We start from the raw sequence: 23,315 nt of genomic DNA, 5'->3' as shown, positions 1-23,315 counted from the left end.
TTTCAAAACTGTAGAGAAATCTGTGTCTTTGTGCACGTGCATGTGAGAATAGTGGATGTTCCTGGAGAGTATTTGTCTGTTCATGAATACAGTAGGAGGGAGTTGGGAAAAAGAAAGATCTAAAAAACTTGTCAGAGACTTTGTACTGAAACATGAGACTAGAAATCAGAAGACATTACCACTCAGCCATAAAAAAGAGCAAAATAATGCCATTTGCAGCAACCTGGATGGACCTGGAGATTGTCACACTGAGTGAAGTAAGTCATACATAGAAAGACAAATATCATATAATATCATGTATATGTGGCATCTAAAAAAATTCTACAAATGGGTTTATTTGTGAAACAGAAACAGATTCACAGACATAGAAAGCAAACTTCTGGTAACCAAAGGGGAAGACTGTGGTGGGGATAAATTAGGAGTTTGGGATTAACATATACATAGTACTATGTATAAAATAGATAAGTAACAAGGACTGACTGTATAGCACAGGGACCTCTACTCAATATTCTTTAATAACCTATATGGAAAAAGAATCTAAAAAGAACATACACATATTTGTTGTTGTTGTTTAGTTGCTAAGTCATGTCTGACTCTTTTGCAACCTATTGACTACAGCTCTTGAGGCTCCTCTGTCCACGGGATTTCCTAGATAAGAATACTGGAGTGGGTTGCCATTTCCTTCTCCAGAGGATCTTCCCAACTCAGGGATCGAACCCAGGTCTCATGCATTGCGGGCAGATTCTTTACCACTGAGCCACCTGGGAAGCCCTATATAACTGAACTGCTTTGCTGTGCACCTGAAATTAATACAGCATTGTAAATCAACTATACTTCAAAAATAAATTAATTTTTAAAAAACTGAAAAAAAAAGTAGAGAAACTTGCCTGTGAGCATCCTTATCTGTGGCTGCCACCCCTGTGTTCCATGGTGGCCTCTTAGAGTAGTATTACACTCCTCTGCCAAAACCAGGACTGGCCAGAGTGAATGGAGTTCCCATGATGGGCATGAAGTGACCAGGACTTACTCCAGGGGTCAGGGAGGAACCTCGTCTGTTCTGGAGCATAGTCTTGGATGATTGAATAAAACTAGGGTTCCATGAGCAGGAATTCTGTTAGAAATGGCTGTAGGTGAGGCGACCGATTGTCTCCTCAAAGTTATGGGTGCCCTGCTAGAAAAGCAGGTGCAGAAGTATATTCTACTTGTTGCTTTCTGAGCCAAAGGGAAAATGCCAAGCTTGAGTTTGCTTAAAGAGTTCTATTAATTTTAGTCCTGTCAGTTTATATGCAATTAACAACAATACAGTTCTTTAGATACAGATCACAGCTAGCTTATTAATGTCCTCTTTTACAACTACCTGAGGCATTTCTTTGCTCTGCTCCGTACTCTCGGTGCTTTGGGTGGAGGTGGGGGTGAGGAGGAGGTGCGGACAGTGTTGGGGGTGAAGGAGGTAGCAGAGGTGTTAGAGGATCGCTGTTTCCTCCTGATCAGGGTCTTGGGAATGATCCAGCTCACTGTTTATTGTTTGTGCAAAATATGAAGCTGGTGACTGTTGCTACCGCCTCCCCTTCCACTAAATATATAGAAAGTTGAGATCATTGTCTCTAGAACACCAAGTGTCCGCCTGCTTATCCCACGGCACCCGATATCTCTGGACAACCTGAGTTACTTGAATGTGTGCCAGATGACTGCCCTTCTTGCTGAAGGTAGCATGGCACACGCGAATGTCAGCTTAGAACACTCACGGTGATTGTTGTTCAGTCGCTAAGTGGTGTCGAACTCTTTGTAACCCCATGGACTGTAGCATGCCAGGTTTCCCTGTCCTTCACTGAGTTTGCTCAAATTCAAGTCCATTGAGTTGGTGATGCTATCTAACCATCTCATCCTCTGGGGCCCTCTTCTCCTTTTGCCTTCAGTCTTTCCCAGCAGTGGCCACAGGACTGGAAGAGCTCAGTTTTCATTCCAATCCCAAAGAAGGGCAATGCCAAAGAATGTTCTAACTACTGTACAGTTGCACTCATGTCACATGCTAGTAACGTTAGGCTCAGAATCCTTCAAGCTAGGCTTCAGCAGTACATGAACCAAGAACTTCTAGTGTACAAGCTGGATTGAGAAAAGGCAGAGGAACCGGAGATCAAACTGGATCATAGAGAAAAGCAAGGAAATACAGAAAAACATCTACTTCTGCTTCATTAACTACACTAAAGTGTTTGACTCTGTGGTTCACAACAAACTGTGGAAAATTCTTAGAGACGGAAGAGGACCTGCTCATGCAAGGTGGAAAAAACTCACTTGCAACCTGCATTAAGGACCCATGCTGTCCTTGTGTCTGGGTGTAATAAATAGCTGATTTCCAGTACTTCCGGGTAATCAAAGTGTTCGTTTTGCCCATCCTCAGAGACTTGCAGATTAGCTCCTCCAGCACCACGACTTCTGAGAGTCAAGATCCTTCTTCTGGGGACCCTGCAGTCAGTGCTCTTCAACAACAGCTGTTACTGATGGTGGCTCGGAGGACCCAGTCAGAAACCCCACGGGTAAGTCCCAGCATCACCGTTTGTGAATGTTCCAGAAGCAGGGGTCCTGAAACCTGTTTCCAGGTTGGTTTCCCTATCAGAATTAGTCCAGCCTTGTCCTGAATTTTACGTTAGAGGGTTGTGGTTACATCACTTCATGGTAGTCTACTGGACGAATGTAAAAAGAGACCATTTAGATAACATACCATTAAATAATACCTTTTCACTGATGCTAATGGGTTATTAGTCTTGATTGTTCTTCCAGTGTATTAGAAATTGATTTACATTGATCTTTTGTTGCCGAGTTGTACAAATTCCATAAAACCTCACTAGATTGGAATGGCTTTTTCTCGCTGCAGGGTTTGGAAAGTATCTAGATATTTATTAATTTATTTTAGCCTTATAATTTAGGCATGCAGAAATTTTGAAAGAGAATCTTGGCCTGAAGAGAGAGTTTATTCATGGAACAAAGGACATGATCATCAAGCACTGAAAAGATGCCTCTTTCCATGATTTTACCGAGAGATTAACTTACTGATGTTCATTCACTTATTACTTCACTTTTGATGAGACCCTGTAAGACACAGAGCAAAGAATTCAAAAAGAACATGGGAGCAAAGATATACAACCAGTCATGGACTTAGAGCTACACATTCTATCAGGTCGTTTTGGGGAATGGCTATGGAGAAGGCGCCTTAGAAGAAAGGACGCTTGGGCTAGACCTTGAAGGAAGGTGGATTTCAGTAGGTGCAGATTGAAAGAGGAGGGCTATAGATGGGATACTGTCAAGTTTGTGTAACATTTCTTTACTCCTCTGCTTACCTTCTTCCTGACCATGTTTTGATTTCTTCTAGAGAATCTCGCCTACAAAAAGAAATACAGTAAGTCCCGTATATACAAATGTGTTCTGTTCTGAGAGTATGTTTGTTAAGTCCAGTTTGTTCATTAGCGCAACAGTTAGCCTAGGCACCCAACTAACACGATTGGCTATACAGTACTGTACTACAATAAGTTTGTAATATTTTCCACACAAATAATACATAAAAAACAAATAAGTACAAAAATAAGGGTAACATTTTTAATCTTACAATGTAGTACCTTGAAAAGTACAGTTTTTGTTCAGTCGCTCAGTCACGTCCTACCCTTTGCAACCCCATGGACTGCAGTGCTTCCATATCCATCTCTATCTCCCCAAGTTTGCTCAGAATTCATGTCCATTGAATCGGTGATGCCATCTAACCATTACATCCTCTGGTCACCGCCTTCCCCTCCTGCCCTCAGTCTTACCCAGCATCAGGGTCTTTTCCAGTGAATTGGTTCTTTGCATCAGGTCGTTCAGGTATTGGAGCTTCAGCTTCAGCATCAGTCCTTCCAATGAATATTCAGGGTTGATTTCCTTTAGGATTGACTGGTTTAATCTCCTTGTAGTCCAAGGGGCTCTTAAGAGAGTCTTGAGAGTCAGCCAGCACCACAGTTCAAAAGCATCAATTCTTTGGCACTCAGCCATCCTTATGGTCCAGCTCTCACATCCATACATGACTACTGGAAAAACCACAGCTTTGACTATATGGACCTTTGTCAGCAAAGTGACGTCTCTGCTTTTCAATACACTGGCTAGGTTTGAAAAGTACAGCAGTGCAGCACAGCAGTTGGTGCTTCTTAGCAATACCAGCTCTAGCACTGCTGCTTTTACACTGGCTTCCAGACATCCTGGGCTTGAAATAGATAATATATTGCTGTACTCTATACAGTTCAGTAAAGCACACAAAAGCACAGCCACTTGTAGAGGATGCACTCACGTGACAACGTACACCAGACACATGAACTAACTTACGTGACTGGACATGTGAACACGCATGTACATCTTTGAAAGTTCACAACTTGAAGGTTAGTATGTAGGGGACTTAGTGTAATAGCTTTAGATTCAATTTCACGATTGCTTAACTAGATTTTTTCAGAAGAAGCTTGATGGTAATTTACACACCCTTGTTCAGATGTGCAGAAAAAATGCTGTGCTACTTTCTAACTGACCACATGTTGTTCTGGAGTCCTTATTTCTGCTGTGCTGTGTTTAGTCACTTTGTCATGTGTGACTCTTTGCGACCCCATGGACTGTAGCCTGCCAGGCTCCTCTGTCCTTGGAGATTCTCCACGTAAGAATACTGGAGTGGGTTGCCATGTCCTCCTCCAGCAGGTCTTCCTGACCCAGGAATCAAACCGGGGTCTCCTGCATTGCAGGTGGATTCTTTACCAGCTGAGCTACATTTTTAAGTAAAATTGTAAAAGATTTTAAGTTATACCCTATGTAGGTATACATGTGTGCTAAGTTGCTTTATTTGTGTCTGACTCTTTGTGACCCTGTGGACTCTAGCCTGCCAGGCTCCTGTGTCCATGGGATTCTCCAGGCAAGAACTCTGGAGACTCAGGTTCAGTCTCTGGGTTGGGAAGATCTCCTGGAGATAGAAAGGGCAACCCATTCCAGTACTCTTTCCCGGGAAATCCCATGGATAGAGGAGCCTGGTGGGCTAAAGTCCATGGGGTCTCAAGAGTCCGACTTGACTTAGTGACTGAACAACAACTGTGAGGTTTTGAGAAATTAAGGTAATATATGGCATAGTGATACTTTTAAGAATCAGCGGCCATTATTAATATCATCAAAATGCTTATTAGTTATGGGACTCTTGAAGATACCATTATTTTGTCTCTTTTATTTTTATTTAAAAAAATTTGTTGAAGTATAGTTGATTTACAATGTTGTGCTAATTTCTGCTGTACAGCAAAGTGATTTAGTTAAGTGTATAGTTATATATTCTTTTCCATTATGGTTTATCATAGGATATTGAATATAGATTCCTGTGCTATACAGTAGGACCTTGTTCTCCATTCAGTCCTTATGTAATAGTTTGCGTCTGTGGAGGAGTTATGGGAAGTTTGAGGATTAGAGAAAATATGACAGAGTTAGACTTTTAAGAATCAGGGGCAATTATTTTTTTCCCTTTAAAAAATCAGTTTCTTTTTTAAAAATTAAAAAAAAATGTAATTGAGGGGTAATTGCTGTATAGAATTTTGTGGATTTCTGTCATACATCAACAAGAATCAGCCATAGGTACACCCATGTCCCCTCCCTCCTGGACCTCCCTTCCATCTCCCCCCCATCCCACCCCTCAGCCTGTCACAGAGCCTTCAGCCTGTGTTTCAGTTCCCTGAGTCACACAGCAAATTCCCATTGGCTATCTATTTTACATATAGTATTGAAATTTCCATGTTACTCTCTCCATACAGCTCCCCTTCTCCCTCCTCCCCCACCATGTTCTGAGATCTGTTCTCTATGTCTCTTTTTCTATTGCTGCCCTGAACATAAATTCATCAGTGCCCTCTCTTTAGATTTCATATGTACATGTCAGTATACAGTATTTATATTTCTCTTTCTGAGTAACTTCACTGCGTATAATAGGCTCTAGGTTCATCCACCTCATTAGAACTGATCATATGCCTTCCTTTTTATGGCTGAGTAATATTCCACTGTGTATATGTACCATAGCTTCTTTCTCCATTCATCTGCTGATGGACATCTAGGTTGCTTCCATGTTCTAGCTATTGTAAATAGTGCTGCAGTGAACACTGGGATACATGTGTCTCTTTCAATTTTGGTTTCCTCAGGTATAGGCCTAGGAGTGGGATTGCTGGGTCATATGGTGGTTTTATTCCTAGCTTTTAAAGGAATCTCCATACCATCTTCCATAGTGGCTGTATCAGTTTCTGTTCTCTCCAGTAATGCAAAAGGGTTCCCTTGCCTCCACACCTTCTCCAGCATTTATTGTTTGTAGACTTTTTAATGACGGCCATTCTGACTGGTGTGAGGTGGTATCTCATTGTAGTTTTGCTTTGCATTTCTCTAATAATGAGCAATGTTGAGCATCTTTTCATGTGTTTGTTAGCCATCTGTATGTCTTTGGAGAAATGTCTCTTCAGGTCCCTTTCCCACTTTTTGATTGGGTTGCTTGCTTTTCTGGTACTGAATTGCATGAGCTGCTTGTGTATTTTGGAAATGAACCTTTGTCAGTTGTTTCCTTTGCTATTAGTTTCTGCCGTTCTGAGGGTTGTCTTTCATCATGTTTGTAGTTTCCTTTGCTGTGCAAAAGCTTTTAAGTTTGATTAGGTCCCACTTGTTTATTTCTGTTTTTATTTCCATTACCCTAGGAGGTGGGTCATAGGAGATCTTGCTTTGATTTATGTCATTGAGTGTTCTGCTTATGTTTTCCTCTAAGAATTTTATAATTTCTGGTCTTACACTTAGATCTTTAATCCATTTTGAATTTATCTTTGTGTGTGGTATTAGGTAGTGTTCTGAGTTTCATTATTTTGGACATAGCAGTCCAGTTTTACCAGCACCACTTATTGAAGAGGCTATCTTCAGGGGCCATTATTAATATCATCAAAATGCTTATTAGTTATGGAACTCTTGAAGAGACTATTTCTTTTAAATTTTCATTTAAAGTTTTTTGTTGACATATAGTTGATTTACGTCGTGTTAATTTCTGCTGTACAGAAAGTGATTCAGTTATATGTATTCTTTTTCATACTCTTTTCCATTATGGTTTATCACAGGATATTGAATATATTTCCCTGTGCAGTAGGACCTTTTTGCCCATCCATTCTATATGTGGTAGTTTGCATCTGTGGAAGAGTTATTATGAGGTTTTGAAGATTAATGATAAAGTATGGCAAAATTATGCCTTTAATAATCTGTATTAATTGTTAATATCATCAAAATTCTTATTAGTTTTATAGAACTCTTGACTTTTTTCAGGTAGCTTGGGGGAAATACAGTTCTATTGTCTAAGACACCCCGTTTGTGGTCCTTCATTGTGTTAGCCCTAGCAAACTAACACCAAAGTCAAATCATTTTTTCTTTGTATTAAATTCCGAGATTATTTTCATTTAAGCAGCAATAAATAGCTCAATATGCCAGAATATTTAATAAGTTTTGCAAAAGATGTAGACATAGTCTTCATGTGATTTTTTAATAGTGACCTTCCCTAAAACTACTATCTAAAAGAGAGTATTTTCTTACTATTCAAAAGAATGTTGTCGGCTTCACTGTTGTTTATCCTTGACATGTGTATACATCATGCTAAATTCCCACATCACAGAATGGTAAACCCTACTCACCTGGCACATGTGTTTCATTTCTTACTTGCACTCTCAGTTCATGGAGCATAAAGGGAAAGGATCTCTTTTGAGAGGAAGATTTACTCTAAATTACAAATTCACTGGGCTTCCCTGGTGGCTTAGACAGCAAAGAATCTGACTGCAGTGTGGGAGACCCGGGTTCGATCCCTGTGTCGGGAAGATCCCCTGGAGAAAGGAATGGCAGCCCACTCCAGTATCCTTGCCTGGAGAGTTCCAGGGACAGAGGAGCTGGCACACTGCAGTCCATGGGGTCATGAAGAGTCAGACACAACTGAGCAAGTAGCACTTTGACTTTCATAAGTTTATTGTCGTTAAAAGAAGATGCTGTTCTTGCTGACATGACAGCAGGGAGTTTCCCCGAGGCTCTCTTTTCTGTTGGAGTCAAATTCCAGACACAAGCAGCACTTACAGTCTCAACGTACTTCTAATAATACAGCCCAATCCATCCTGTATATTGTCAACCTGCATATTACCTTCACAATGGATCAACTTTCCCTTGAAATGCTCTTTGTGTTAATATTTTATAGTCTGAATAACTCTGTGCTCCATAGCTGTCAGGGAATTAGCAGCTGGGAACAGAGAGATGGGGAAGTCAGCTTCCTAAGAGGGTTCCACATGGTCTCCAGTGAGGCAGATGTGTTGCCCTTATGCATGCCAGGTGTTTTGACATCAGCGACTTTCAGTGAATTAAGGAAAAAGTATGCAGTGTGCCAAGTATGACCTTCTGCTTTGTAAGTCTAAGAGGAATGAATGAGGCCACGGAAAGGTAGCTCTGCCTCCACGGCTGCTCTTCCATGCTGTCCTCCTCCCTTAGCTTATCTTGGCCCTTCTTCTGGGTCTTCTGCGTCTTATGCTGCTGTTCAGCCACCAAGTCGTGTCCAACTCTTTGCAACCCCATGGACTGCAGCACGCTAGGCTTCTCTGTCACTCACCATCTCCTGGAGTTTGCCCAGGTTCATGTCCACTGAATCAGTGACACCCTGCACCCATCTCATCCTCTGTTGCCCTCTTCTCCTTCTGCTTTCAATGTTTCGCAGTATCAGGGTCTTTTCCAACGAGTCGGCTGTTCGCATAAGGTGGCCAAAGTATTGGAGCTTCAGCTTAGCCTACAGGAAATTAGAGCCTACTGAAAATCCTTTTTGGAAAAATATAGGACAAAAGCAAACAAATAAAAATGCAAGCTAGCATAATCCACCAATTCCATTTTTTGGTGTATATTCAAAGAGCCTAATGCAGGGAATCCAACAGATATTTGCATGTGCGTGTTCACAATAGCATTATTCATGATTGTGAATAGTGAATATTCCACCAAGAGGTGGATGCAACCCAAGTGCCTGTCGACAGATGAGTGAGTAAACAAAATGTAGTCTATCCATAAAATGAAATTTTACTCAGCCTTAAAAAAAAAAATTTGACACCTGAAACATGATAGAACTTGAGATCATTATTATAAATGAAATAAGCCAGTCACAAAGGAATGATACTCTTTAATTCCACTTATAGGAGGTACCCAGAGGGGTCAAATTCCTGGAGACAGAAAGTAGAGGAGAGTGGGGAGTTAGTGTTCAATGTAGACAGAGTTTCAGTTTTGCAAGATGAAAACATGAATAATAATATGAATATTATTGCTACTGAAATGCATACATGCAAAGTGGTTAAGATATAAATTTTAAATTATGTATTTTTTTAACCACAGTTACAAAAAAAAAAAAAGGAACCCCACAGACTAGAAATAGAAGGTCTGCAGGGCGCTGGGGCTCATTAAGTATTTGTTCAGCAAATGAATGGAGACTAATTTTTTTCAAAATTGAATTCCTTTCCACTAGATTAGATCCAATCAGAGATGAATTTGGGGTGAAAATGTTTTAAATCTGAGATTAAATTCCTCCACCTGTTTCTGTTTTATTGGTTTAATTATTTTTTTTCTGACAAATATTTCAGGTCTTACTTATATTGGGCTTCACTAAGGACCTACATACTGTGGATGAAAATCTTTTTACTTAAAAAAAATTTAAATATTTATCTGGGTATTACATTAAATAGCATACCTTTCAAAGATTATGTTGTTTAAGGCCTTTTTTTGAATTCTGATCTTTCATAATAATTACTTTCATGGCAGTTTCCTGGCCTGACAGTAGTATTTTGATATGAGTAGCATAATTTTAATGTCGCATTATAATGACATTGAAATGTATTGGTAAAAAAGACATTTTCTGCAATAAGGATCTACTGTATAGCATAGAGAACTATACTTGGTATTCTGTGATAACCTATAAGGGAAAAGAATACAGAAAAGAATGAATATATGTATATGTATAACTAAACCACTTTGCTGTACAACTGAAACTCACAGAACATTGTAAATCAATAATACTCAGTACAAAAATAAAGCTGGAAAAAAAAAGACCTTTTCTGTTGATCATTATCCTTTTGTTAGGGTGCCCTTTTTTTTTTTTTAATGGACTATGTTGGTTTCCATTTCAGAATTTGAACATCTGCTTTTGGTACTTTTAAATCAGGAGGCTTACTTTATGACGATAACACGTCTATGTGAAACCCTCTCTCTGTTTTTTCTTTCGGTATCCAAAAGCATCTGAGTCGGGATCTGGAAGACTCATCCTCTTCTTCCACACAAGGAAAGTTTAACCGAGAGCAGTTTTACAAGTTTATCATTTTCCCTGGGAAGTGGATTAAGGTCTGGTATGATCGCCTTACCTTGCTGGCATTACTGGATAGGTAAGCCTCCAGGCGTGCACGTGTGCTGGGGCTTGGCAGAGTGCACTTGCTTGCTGATAATAAGCAGTTTGGCCTCCAGCTGAAATTCTCTGGGGCTTTTCCAAGGTGTCCGCTTTTTGTTCTGCAAACCCAGAGTCAGAGCAGTGAGATCCTGACGAATGAAGAAATTGTCATTGAGCGGTGAAAATGGGAACTAGGAGAATTTGGTAACATGGTTTAGTGTTAAGGTTTGGGACAATGTTATGCCTTGGTCTGCTCATCTTTTGCCAGTTTTTGTAGGAGAGCCTGCAGCTGCCATGTTGAGGGCAGAGCTTGGGTGTGAGGATGTGGCGTGGGGAGGGGAGGAGGGACATGGCAGGGGAAGGAGTGATGTCTCGCCCTTTCCTTCCAGGATTTGGGTTCTAAATACTCTATCCTATACTTTGGATGCTACTCTTTCCCTTAAAGCCTGTTACTCTTTCTCACCACTGTTTCTCAAGATGCAGTGCTGTGGGGTTGGAGCTGAGGGTACTGGGTGGGGAGGTGGAGGCGGGTGGCAGGGGTCAGGCTGAGTAAGGCATGATGGAGTTGGGGACCAAAGAGGTCCATTTCCATCCCCCTTGGGATATACAGAAGACAAGATTGTAATCTTTTCTAAAATAATGTTTTTATTACAATTTAAAACTTTACTCTGCAAAAAGTATAAAAGAATGAAAAGACAAGTCACTGACAGAAAAAATTGTTTATGAGACTTCCCTGTGGTCCAGTGGTTATGACTTCACCTTGCAGTGAGGGGGGTGCAGGTTTGATCCCTGGTTGGGGAGCTAAGATCCTATATACCTTGTGGCCAAAAAACCAAAACATACAACAACAACAACAAAAACAGAAGCAATCTTGTAACAGATTCAATAAAGACTTAAAAAATTAAAAATTTACAAAACACACATCAGATATATATCCAAGATATACAAAGACTACTTAAAGCTCAATAATAAGAAAACAACCTAATTTTAAAATATGAGCTAAAGATCTGAAGAGAACCCTCATCTAAGAAGACATCCAAATGGCAAACAAGTACATAAAAATAGGCTTATCATTTTCTATCACTAGAGATTTGCAAATTCAAGCAACGATGAGATACCACTATATACTATGAGAATGTTTAATCAAACAAAACTGACAATAGCAAATGCTGGAAAGAATGTGGAACAAAAAAACCCTTTTTCCATTGCTGGTGGAAGAACAAAATAGTATAGCTAATTTGAAAGACAGGATGGCAGTTTTCTAAAGTAAACAGTTTTGCCATATAATTCACCAACTGTACTCCTAGGTAACTACCTAACTGATTTGAAAACATCCACATAAATACTGCATATGAATGTCTTTAATATCTGTATTTATAGTTATTAAAAACTAAAAGGAACCAGGGTGTACATCAGTATGTGAGTATATAAATTGTGGGGGCTTCCCTGGTGGCTCAGTGATTAAGAACCCACCTGCCCATACAGGAGACGCGGTTTTGATCCCTAGGTCAGGAAGATCCCCTCGAGAAGGAAATGGCAACCCAACTCCAGTAGTCTTGCCTGGGAAATCCCATGAACAGAGGAGCCTGGTGGGCTACAGTCCATGGGGTCGCAAGAGAGTCAGATATGACTTAACGACTAAACAATAACAACAATGAATTGTGATATTCACAGGTTGTGGGTTTGGAGATTCGGATGCTATTACTAATGGTGTCATCAGAAAACACAGGAATTTCACAGTTAAATGCTAGTCAGTGTGGTAGTGGGAAGGCTGGTTGCCTGCCTGGCTATTGTGGGTCCCCCAGTGACTACTTGTTATCATAATGTCTTAAATGGTGTGATCACATATTGAAAAACTGTAGTCATGCAAAATTACAACAGTAAATTTCAGGACCCACAAGTCAGGGAAGGGAGTTATAATGGTTTTTCTAACAATACTATGTTACCCCAGGGGCACACACTTAAGACGGAGACTTCATACTTAACTAAAATAATTCAAGATAATACAGTCTGATAGATGAGAAGTGTTTTTGAAATATTCATTTAAAAAGAAATTATTAGAAGTTGAACTAACTTGCCTTAACCCTTCATATTAAATACAAATATTTCTATGGATTTCTGGGTTTGTTATTTTAAAATCCACTCACTGATGAAAATTAGCTGAAAATCCAGTGAAGATCTAAAAAATGATGATGAGGAAGATGATTATCATCTTGTGAAGGTTATAGTGTTAAATCATTTTAATCACCTCTCTTGCAAGTTACGTGCTAAGTCGTGTCCGACTCTTTGCGACCCCATGGACTGTAGCCCACTAGGCTCCTCTGTCCATGGGATTCTCCAGGCAGGAATACTGGAGTGGGCTGCCATGCCCTTCTCCAGGGGATCTTCCTGACCCAGGGATGGAACCTGTGCATTGCTAGGTGGGTTCTTTACCACTGCCTTCAGTCTCCTGTTAAATGTGGTAATCTATTGGATTGGCCAAAAAGTCAGTAAGATGTTGTAGAAAAACCCCAACAAACCATATCACAGGGAGGATGTGAGGATCAAACCAAATTAATGACAGAAAGAGTTCTTTAAATATTGGTTGTTGGGAAGATCCCCTGGAGAAGGAAATGGCAACCCACTGCAGTATTCTTACCTGGAGAATCCCAAGGACAGAGGAGCCTGGCAGGCTACAGTCTGTGGGGTCGCAGAGTCCGTTATTATTATTACTTGGAATGTGGCCCAGAACCCAGAAAGAAGAAAAAAAATTTTTAATGAAATAAATGATTGTAGCCAAAGTGTGTGTGCTGTCACTTTAGCCAAGTCCGACTCTCTGTGACCCTGTGGACTATAGCCGATCATATTCCTTTCTAGCCAAAGTAGATGTTGGCAAATGCAGACACTGAAACTTAGGCCCTTAGAAAGGAGAGATCACCCTTTCTTCAGAGCCCATCTAATCCTACTTTCAGCCATCCACCTGCAAGCTTGGTGATCTGGTTTTCTAGTTGGCAGTCAATGAAGAGGGGAGGAAGGGACGCCATGACTCCCAGCTGACAGTGAGGAAGGAGGAAGGAAAACCCAGAGCACTGACCTAGAAAAACCGAGCAGCTTGGGACCTTTGTGTGGAGAGAGCAGCCCCGCCCAAGGACTGTGGAGCAGTGCACACAGCATACACAACTGCCTGGGATCTTTGTGAAAAGACAGATGCCCAGGTGTGAGAGGTCACCACCCCAGCGTGGCCTGGGGCACAGCACACCTCCTTAGCTCACCTGGTTAGTTCAGTGATGATGTGAAAGGTCTGTTTAAGAAAACAGGGATTCACATGATAAATTTTACGTTTTTGATGACCAGAGCTGTTTTTTTATTTGAAAATGTATACATAAATTACCCTGGATATTCACTGGGAGTATCTAAAGTCACATGGATGAGAGAACTTGAATTTAGCAAATGAAAGCTTGGAAAGAAAACACATATATAATAGAAAACAAGCTTATAAGTGTTGGCAGAAACTGGAAGAATTTGGTGCATAACAGGCAATGAAATCAGACTAATCGCTGCCCTGAACTCCCCCAGGTCAAGGACTTCTGTTTGACGTTGTTTAACTTTTCCTCTGGGATTCAGGCTCATCTTCCTTGAATGTGTTTCCTTATCCTCTGATCATGGTAGCGTCCTGGGTCCTTATGATCACAGCCTCTTCTGTTTGCCTTCAGTTTGCCGTCCAGTCTGCTTAGATATTTTCAGACTTGTCTCTCTTTTCTTTTATCATTTTCCCTTCCTTTCTCTTCTGCTATTACCTCATCTTGCAAAACTCCTAGGTTTTCTTTTTCTTTCACCAGTTTATCAGGTTAGCATCTAAAACAAAAAGCTGTCCATCTAAGCATCATTTCATTCATTTATTTGTTCATTCAACACTGAAAAAAAAAATCAAAACACCTACTCCACTCTAGGCTCTATAAGGAGCCCTGGGTATAGAGCAATGAATGAAACAGACATACAGTCCCTGTGCTCAGGAGGCCTGGCTCCACTGGGGGAAGTGGGCTAAGACGGCACACGGTCCTGGCTGCCATGGAAGATACTCCTGAAGGCCTGAGATAGAGGAACGTCGGGGAGGAGGACACAGATGTCAGGACAGGTGATGACAGAGGCCTTATCTGGGGAGGAAACTCACAGAGCTGAGATATAGCAGGGAGCCAGGCATGTGGCAAGCAGGGGCAAACTCGCCATCTCACCGTCGCGAGGATGTGCTCTCATGCCTCCCATCCTTACAAATCCTCTGGACCACGTTCCCCCAGCTGCTGTCCCGTTTCTCCACGTTTCCTTGCAGCAGAGCTCCTTGAAGCACTGCATGTTATCTCTTCCCCCCAGTTTCTCCCCTCCCATTTTCTCATAACGTCCTTGCATTCCGTCTTCTGACCCCAGGACCGCATGGAGCCTGCCCTGGGCCAGGTCACGGTTGATCCTGTCAGTCATGTCCCTGGACTCTCCTTCTTGGGTTACTCTCTTCTCTTGTTTCCAGGGCTCAGCCCTCTCTTGGTTTTCCTTCTGCCCTGTTGGTAGCTCCTTCCTGGTCCCCTTTGCAGGTGACCTCTTCATGTTGGTTTCCCAGGAGCTGCTCAGCCCTTGATCTTTCTCTTTCTACCCGCTTTTCTTTAGTGATCACATTTACTCTCATGGTTTTAAATCCCACTAATCTGCCAGTGACCAGTTTCTGTCTCCACCCTGGACCTGTTGCCGGAGTTCTTTACTTGCGTATCTAACTATGGGGTTGACATCTCATAATCAGAGTTGAAACTGAGCTCTTCATCTCTGCCTCATCCCAGGTCTGCTCCACCTGTGGTCTCCCCCACTTCAGCTGATGACCACCTTATCCTCCCAGCTTTTCACTAAAAATCTTGGCATAATCCTTAAATCTTTCCTTTCACTCCAGCGTTCAATTTCTCGTAGATTATGTTTCCTGCTCCTTCAAAGGTATCTACTGCGGCTTCCACCTTTAATGTTGCCACCTTTGTTTGAGCCCTTTTCATCTCCCATCTGGGTTACTGTAAGAGCATCAACTGCTCACAACCATTCTCCCTGGACACTATTCTTTTTCAAAATTGTACTGATTGATAATAGTTGATTTACAGTGTGGCATTCATTTCTGCTGTAAGGCAAAGTGTTTCAGTTATCCATATATATTCTTTTCCATTATGGTTTATCATAAGATATTGACCAAAGTTGGCTGTGCTGTACAGTAGGACCTTGTTGTCTGTCTGTCCTTTATAAAATAGCTTGCATCTGCTAATCCCAAACTCCCAATCCATCCCTCCCCCACCCCGCTCCCCCTTGGCAACCACCTGCCTGTTTTCTATGTCTGAGTCTGTTTCTCTTTTGTAGATGAGTTCATTTGTGCTGTATTTGAGACTTCACATATGTGACGTCGTATGATATTTATCTCTCTGTCTGACTTACTGCACTTGGTATGATGATCTCATGGTCCATCCGTGTTGCTGCAGATGGCATTCTTTCACTCTGTTTATGGCTGAGTAGTATTCCATTTTATATATATCACATCTTCTTTAGCCTTTCATCAGTGGACGTTTAGGTTGCTTCCACGTCCTGTCTGTTGTAAATAGTGCTGCTGTGAACACAGGTGCATGTATCTTTTTGAATTATGCTTTTCTCTGGATATATGCCCAGGAATGGGATTGCAGGATAGCCCTATTTTCCGTTTTTTTAAGGAACCTCCCTACTGTTCTCTGGAGTGGCTGCACCAATTAACATTTCCCCTAGTATCTCCCTGTATACTATTCTTAACACAAAAGAGTGTTAGTCGCCTCTTGGTCTTCCTGTTGGTCACCACACCAGGCCCTCTTCCAGCCTGAAGACCTTTGCCCTGGCTGTTCCCTCCACCTGGTGAGCTCTTCCCTCAGATAACTGCACAGGCTGGCCCTTTTGTCTTTCAAATGCTTTTTCTTAGAGAGACTTAGCCTGACCTTCCTGTTTAAAATCCATCAGGTCTCTGTCCACACACTCATAACTCCTCTCAGCTTGTTCTGTTCATTTTTCTGTTGCACGAATGCTCTTCAAATAGTCTACCATGTTCTTACTCTGTGTGTATTACTTATTTTATGTCACTGCCCACTGGAAAGGAGGCTTCATGAGTTTCATTCACTGATGTATTCGCAGGACTTCTGTTGCATGAACAAATGCATCAGCTTCCCTTAGCAAACTCCTTCCCAGTTTCTGCTGTTATGAGCCTGTCCCCCAGATTGAAAGCTTAAAGTCATCTTTATTCTTTCACTCTTTCATGGTACATAATCCATTCAATCAGAGTCTTTTCTGCCCTGTTCTGTTTTGTGACTGAAAGTCACATGTCCCCCCTAATTTCCCAGGTGTGCCACTTTCCCAGGCTCTGGTTACTTCTCTCTGGGAGTACTGTTTATCCTTTCCCCTTCAGTGCATCTTGTTAACCTCTGCAAGATAAATCTTTCTAAAGTATAGCCTTAATCATGACACCCCTTACCCAGTGAGCAAACTTCTTCACCAATATTTATGAGGAACCGTGGGAGGGGAGTGATGGTGGGGAGGCAGAGGAATGCAGTCCTGGTGGAGGAGGACCTGGGAAAAATTACTTTTAGGAACTTTATTTTTTTTCTCCAAATAGAAGAAGTTTTTTTTTTTTAATTGAAATTTTTGTTTTATTTCCTAAGCCTTTAGATAGTCTTAGATAGATACTTCAAAATGTTATGAGCAAACTAAAGAATACATAATGTATTTTAAAGACCTGAATTGGATAAACAAATATATTTAACTCTATAAAAAGCACATAGTAGAGAATAAAAAATACATAAATTTCACTTTTCACCAAGTATTTATTGTCCCTCCCCCAGTTTTTAAAAAAGGTGTCAACATGAGCATCTTAATATCTGAGTTCTTTACATTTCTGTACTTCTATACCTCTTGGTTGCCTGATTAAAAAATGGGAAAAAAATATGAACAGATTCCTCACTAGAGAAGATATACAGATGGAAAATAAATGTGTGAGAAGATACTCCACATTGTGTATCATTAGGAAATTATGAATTAAAACAATGATGAGATACCACCACACACCTATTAGAAAGTGAATGTTGCTGACTTGTGTCTGACTCTTTGCAACCCCATGGACTAGGCCAGAATACTGGTCTGGGTAGCCTTTCTCTTCTCCAGGGGAATCTTCCCAACCCAGGGATTGAATCCAGGTCTCCTGCATTGCAGGCAGATTCTTTACCAGCTGAACCATAAGGGAAGCCCAAGAATACTAGAGTGGGCAGCCTATCCCTTCTCCAGCAGATCTTCCTGACCCAGGAATTGAACTGGGATCTCCTGCATTGCAGGTGGATTCTTTACCAACTGAGCCATCAGGGAAGACCCTATTAGAAAGGCCCGATCCAAAACACTGATAATAGCAAATGCCAGCAAGGGTGTGGGGCAGCAGGACTCATGTCATCGCTGGTGGGATTACAAAGTGGAACAGCCACTTTGGAAGACAGCTCGGCAGTTTCTCACTAATTAAACACACTAGTAGTACAGTTTGACCTACCAATCATGCTCCCTATTTCCACACAAAACCCTGCATTTATAGATGCTTTATTCATAGTTGCCAAAACTTGGAAGTGACTGTCTCTTGATAGGTGATGGATAAACAAATTGTGGTATGTCAGTATTACTGAGCAGTAGAAAGAAATGAACTATCAAGCAAGCCATGCAAAGACACAGAGGACCTTTAGTGCGTATTACTAAGTGAAAGAAGCTAACCTGAAAAGGCTGCATACTGTATGATTTCATTATGGAATCTGGACAAGGCAGACCTATGGAGACAGTAAAAGGATGAGTGGTTACCAGGGGTTAGAGAGGATGGAGGAGAAGGCAGTGGCACCCACTCCAGTACTCTTGCCTGGAAAATCCCATGGATAGAGGAGCCTGGTGGGCTGCAGTCCATGGGGTTGCGAAGAGTCAGACACGACTGAGTGACTTCAGTTTCACTTTTCCCTTTCATGCATTGGAGAAGAAAATGGCAACCCACTCCAGTATTCTTGCCTGGAGAATCCCAGGGACAGAGGAGCCTAGTGGGCTGCCGTCTATGGGGTCGCACAGAATCGGACACGACTGAAGCGACTTAGCAGCAGCAGCAGAGAGGATGGATGAATAGGCAGAGCACAAAGGATTTTTCGGGCAGTGAAAATACTCTGCATAATACAATAATGGGTGGATATGTATCATTACAGCATTGTTTAAACCCATAGAATGTACATCTCCAGAAAGCAACCATAATGTAGACTATGGACTTTAGTTGATAATGATTTATCAGTGTTGCCTCCTCAGTTAAAACCCATGTAGCACTGTAGTGGGAGATGTTGATGGTGGGGGAAGGTGGGTGTATATTTGGAGGGAGGAGCTATGTAGGAACTCTTAACACTTTCTCCTCAATTTTGTTGTGAATCTAAAACTACTCTAGGGACTTCCATAGTGGTTGAGTGATTGAGACTTCGCCTTCAAAGGCAGGGAGTAGGGATTTGATTCTTGGTTGAGGAGCTAAGATCCTACATACCTCATGGCCAAAAAACCCCAAACATAAAGAACAGAAGCAATAGTGTAACAAATTCAATAAAGACTTAAAAAATGGTTCACATTAAAAAAATCTAAAAAAAATAAATCTGCTTTAAAAATAAAATCCATTAATTAAAGAAAACATTCAGAAGTGCCTGAGCATGCCAAGAATGAAGTAGCCAACTATTCCTATCTAAAAATGGTCATAATTTAATGGGAAAGACCAATAGGTACATGGACAAAAATAGGCAATATAAGATAGCTCAGCTGGTAAAGAATCTGCCTGCAATGCAGGAGATCCCTGTTTGATTCCTGGGTCGGGAAGATCCGCTGGAGAAGGGATAGGCCACCCTCTCCAATATTCTTGGTTTCCCTTGTGGCTCAGCTGGTAAAAAATCCTTCCTCAATGCGGAAGACTTGGATTCAATCCCTGGGTCAGGAAGATCTCTTGGAGAAGGAAATGGAAACCCACTCCAGTATTCTTGCCTCGAAAATCCCATGGATGGAGGAGCCTGGTAGGCTATAGTCCATGTTGTCGCAAAGAGTCAGACACGACTGAGTGACTTCACTTCCCTTCACTCAGAATTCTAGTGATTAGTCCATCTAAACTCTTGACCTTGGGGTCCACACCGTCCTCCCTTTCAACTGTTCCCTCCTATAACTCCACCCTACATCTCCTCTTCTCATAGACGCCTTCCACCTCTGATGTCATAGTCCCAGCCTCAGTTTGTTCTTCACATCACCTCTGCGTGCTAAATGGCTTCAGTCCTGTCCAACTCTTTGCAACCCTATGGACCATAGCCCTTCAGACTCCTCTGTCCATGAGATTCTCCAGGCCAGAATACTGGAGTGGGTTGCCATTTCCCTCTCTAGGGGATCTTCCTGACCCAGTGATTGAACCTGGGTCTCCCACACTGCAGGCAGATTCTTTACTGTCTGAGTCACCAGGGAATTTGCTTTCCCCCTACCTCCATCCAGTGTCTCCACATCCCCTCTTGCACTTTGATGGATCCACTTCCTCCCACTAGCAGCCCGCGTTGCCTCTCCTATGATCCTGCCTTTAGCCCCTTTATATCAACATCTTGACACTCCCTTTCTTGTCCCTTTACACACCCGCTGATAACACCCCATGTCTGGATGAGCTCATCTCTCTGCCCCACACCTCTCATGTGGTGTCTCCGGAGAGATTACCCAGTGACACACTGGGGTCAGACCCGCTGCACTGAGCTCTCTGGCTGGAGCTCTCCTGGCCTCTGAAACGGAGCAGCAAATTCTGGCCACTGTGACTAAATGTGGAAGGGATTGCCTGCTTTAGTCAAGTGAAATGTACCCCCTTCCTCCACTTAAAGGAGTCAGTGAAGCTCCTTTTCTGAAACACATTTCACTGTGGTGGATGGAACAATTAACAAGTCTTCTCCCAGTAAACCTGGTTTAATGGCCAGGGACACCCAAAGGGATTATATTTCACTCATTTCAATAACAGAAAATGGGAGTTAAATATGGCTTTTAAAAAAATGTAGAATGCAGTAACAATGCAAGAAAAAAAGAAACTGTAAAATCTTGTTACCAAACATAAAACCTTGGGATAAGTACTCTCTGCTGTCAGTCATTTTAGAAGCATGCACATATTCTCCGGATAAAAACAGACAACCTTACCTTTTATTCCCTTTGTTTTTTTAATTTTAATTTTTTTAAATTGTGAAAGTGTGATAACACATTTATAGGAGACTAGGAAAATACACAAGATTATGTATAGTTTCACTATATATTACAATTATTTTTTAAGTAGATAAATTAAAATTTTTTAGATGGAGTTTCAATATTGTTTTTATTTGTTTATTTTGCTCAGAACTGAAGATGTCAAGGAAAATGTGCTGGCAGTTTTACTCATCATCCTGGTTTCCCTGCTTGGATTTCTGACATTGAACCAAGGCTTTTGCAAAGACATATGGGCACTCCTCTTCTGCCTCATCATGGCCAGCTGCCAGTATTCCCTGTTAAAGGCAAGACCACATCTAATTCTTACCATCGCTAATGTAGCCTTGAAATCATGAGGTGATGACCCAGACACTTCTGCTTTGTGTTCTAGAGCGTCCAGCCTGACCCTGCCTCGCCGATCCACGTGAGTGTCCGCTAACAGGCTTGTCTGGTCTACGTGCATTGAAGATGGGGAATGGCCAAAATCAGCTCAAATGTATACAGCAATATACATGTATATTGAATGCAAAATGGAAGTGTTAATGCATGGTGATCAAGTTCAGGGGAGCTCTGAGGCTGTGATGAGAATGGTGGTGGGGAGGGGCCAGGATGAGGACCGAGAGTGCGTGGAGGGCCTGTTCATCTCATTGGACTCATCTCAGGAAAGATGTTGCAGCCAGTGGGGAAGTCGGCAGAGTCTGCAGTCAGGCTAGTTGTGTTGGTTTCCTGGTTCCTGTGTCTGAATGTTGGACCCTGAATGAAAAGTGAACTCTCTATGCCTCAGTTTTCCTGTGTGTGAATACGGATAGTAGAAATGCCTATGGGGGTTGAATTAATCCAAGTCACGGGCTTAAAACAGTGTCTGGTATATAGAAATTGCTTCATAGATGGTAGCTGTTATTGGAAACATTGATTATGTAAGCACAAATCATTATTCTTTTTACATGAAGCTGATATCTTCCTATCCCACACTTTCAAGTGTATCGTTACCTTTTATCTCATCATTTGGGGGGCTTATTTATAACTGAAACTCTGGCCTCCCCAGTACCAGTCTCTTGGTGCTCTGGCATCCCTCCCTGAGCTCAGAAGCACTGTAGCATTCACTGACCAGGGTGCACGCTCCCCTGCGGGGTGGTGGGTCCAGGTCTGGCACCGTCCCTACTGGGGCCCCAGCCACATGCCTTTACACCAAAACCAGCTCTTTGAGAAACCTTCCTTCCTCTGTTATGGTAAACTCCTGTGAGTCCCTGAAAATCCCATCCAATGAAAGAAAACTTGACCTTCCCGCTATTGTGCTTTAAAAAAGAAATTCATATCCAGGATTTAGGAGTGATCTCAAGTCTGTGATAGCTCATATTTAGCTCATAGTAATTAAGAAAAGCTTATAATTGGCTGCTCACCTGGCGTACGTTGCTATCTTGTTAAATTCCTCTGTTCCCCATAATTGGCTTACATGGAATACATCTTCTTTTGTCCCAGCATCTGAATGTCAAGATAAGGAGAAACAGCGTAATTAGGGTATCACAGATGTATTGTTGTGATTATTGTCAAGAGTCTGGGTTGGGTGGTGTGAGCAGAGATGCTCAGCCCTGTGATGTTCTGTCCCAGCCCACCCCAGAGGCGACACTGCCATCCTCCTGCTGCTGTAAATAAGCCCTGCTTCCTAGTGACAGCGCCTGGGTCACTGTCTTTCTGGGTGACCCGGGGGAGGGGTGTAATAGGCTATTAAACATTCATTTCCTGCACGTGCGCTCACGAATGATGCTACCAGAGGTGAATGGTGAGAACAGCTGTTACCATCCCTGTGGATTTGTAATGACCGTTTGTAGGACCCCTGGGTCACGGTTCTAAGTTGGAGTTGTAGTGTCTACATTGATCCAGTTCCTAGAGGGCTATACCCCGCTGCTCCTCCTTTATCTGAGCAAGCATGTCACAGTGAGATAGGAAACAGTGACTCCTCTTTCTGTCATCGGAAGTCACAGTCAGACATCAAAGTCTGCTTATTGTAGTAATTAATATGCTTACACAGATTGCTAAGTAGATTAGTCCTGATTTGAGTTAGCATTTCTAACTATTACGGTGAGGAAAGAAAACAGAGTAGGTATAAAATATTTCCTCTTGCAATGTGGCTCAGCCATGTAGACATTAAGAAGACTGACTTACTGTGTAGAGATAAGAAAACCTCAGAAAGGTCAGTCCAGTCTGGTAAAGAAATGGTTCTGTGCCTGCCACCAGCCCTGGCTAAGATTCATTCATCAGTGGCTGTCAGATAAAGCAAAGTGCTTTAAAAAAAAGTTTTTTTTAAATTTTGGATTGGAGTATAGCTGATTAACAATGCTGTGATAGTTTCAGGTGGACAGCAAAGGGATTTAACCGTACATATACATGTATCCACTCTCCCCCAAACTCCCCTCCCATCCAGTTGCCACTGAAGTGCTGTTCAAAAGTACATTACTTTGTTCGTCCCCAGGCAGAGGCTGTTCAAAAATGCAGTCAATTCTTGTTCTTCGAGTGATTGATTTTTCTTCTTTGTTTCCTTCCAGGAGCACAGAGGTGGCAAATTTTGAGCAAGTTGTTAAAACCAGAAGATAGCATAGTGATTTTTTTTTTCTTTGCATAA

General features: G+C 41.8%; 1 protein-coding gene across 1 annotated transcript in view; it reads left to right on the top strand.

The window, feature by feature from the left end:
• Positions 1–23,315, top strand: part of PCNX2 (pecanex 2) — a 311,645-nt gene that overhangs the window by 54,757 nt on the left and 233,573 nt on the right. Inside the window, exons 9-12 of the mRNA XM_069572620.1 lie at positions 2,399–2,534; positions 10,297–10,442; positions 20,847–21,000; positions 21,087–21,119. Coding sequence (XP_069428721.1) covers positions 2,399–2,534; positions 10,297–10,442; positions 20,847–21,000; positions 21,087–21,119 — 469 coding nt within the window. The remainder of the gene's footprint in view (positions 1–2,398; positions 2,535–10,296; positions 10,443–20,846; positions 21,001–21,086; positions 21,120–23,315) is intronic.

The sequence above is a fragment of the Ovis canadensis genome, chromosome 25 (genome assembly GCF_042477335.2).
Source record: "Ovis canadensis isolate MfBH-ARS-UI-01 breed Bighorn chromosome 25, ARS-UI_OviCan_v2, whole genome shotgun sequence".
Taxonomy (NCBI): Eukaryota; Metazoa; Chordata; class Mammalia; order Artiodactyla; family Bovidae; genus Ovis; species Ovis canadensis.
This window is presented reverse-complemented; position numbering and strand designations above follow the sequence as displayed.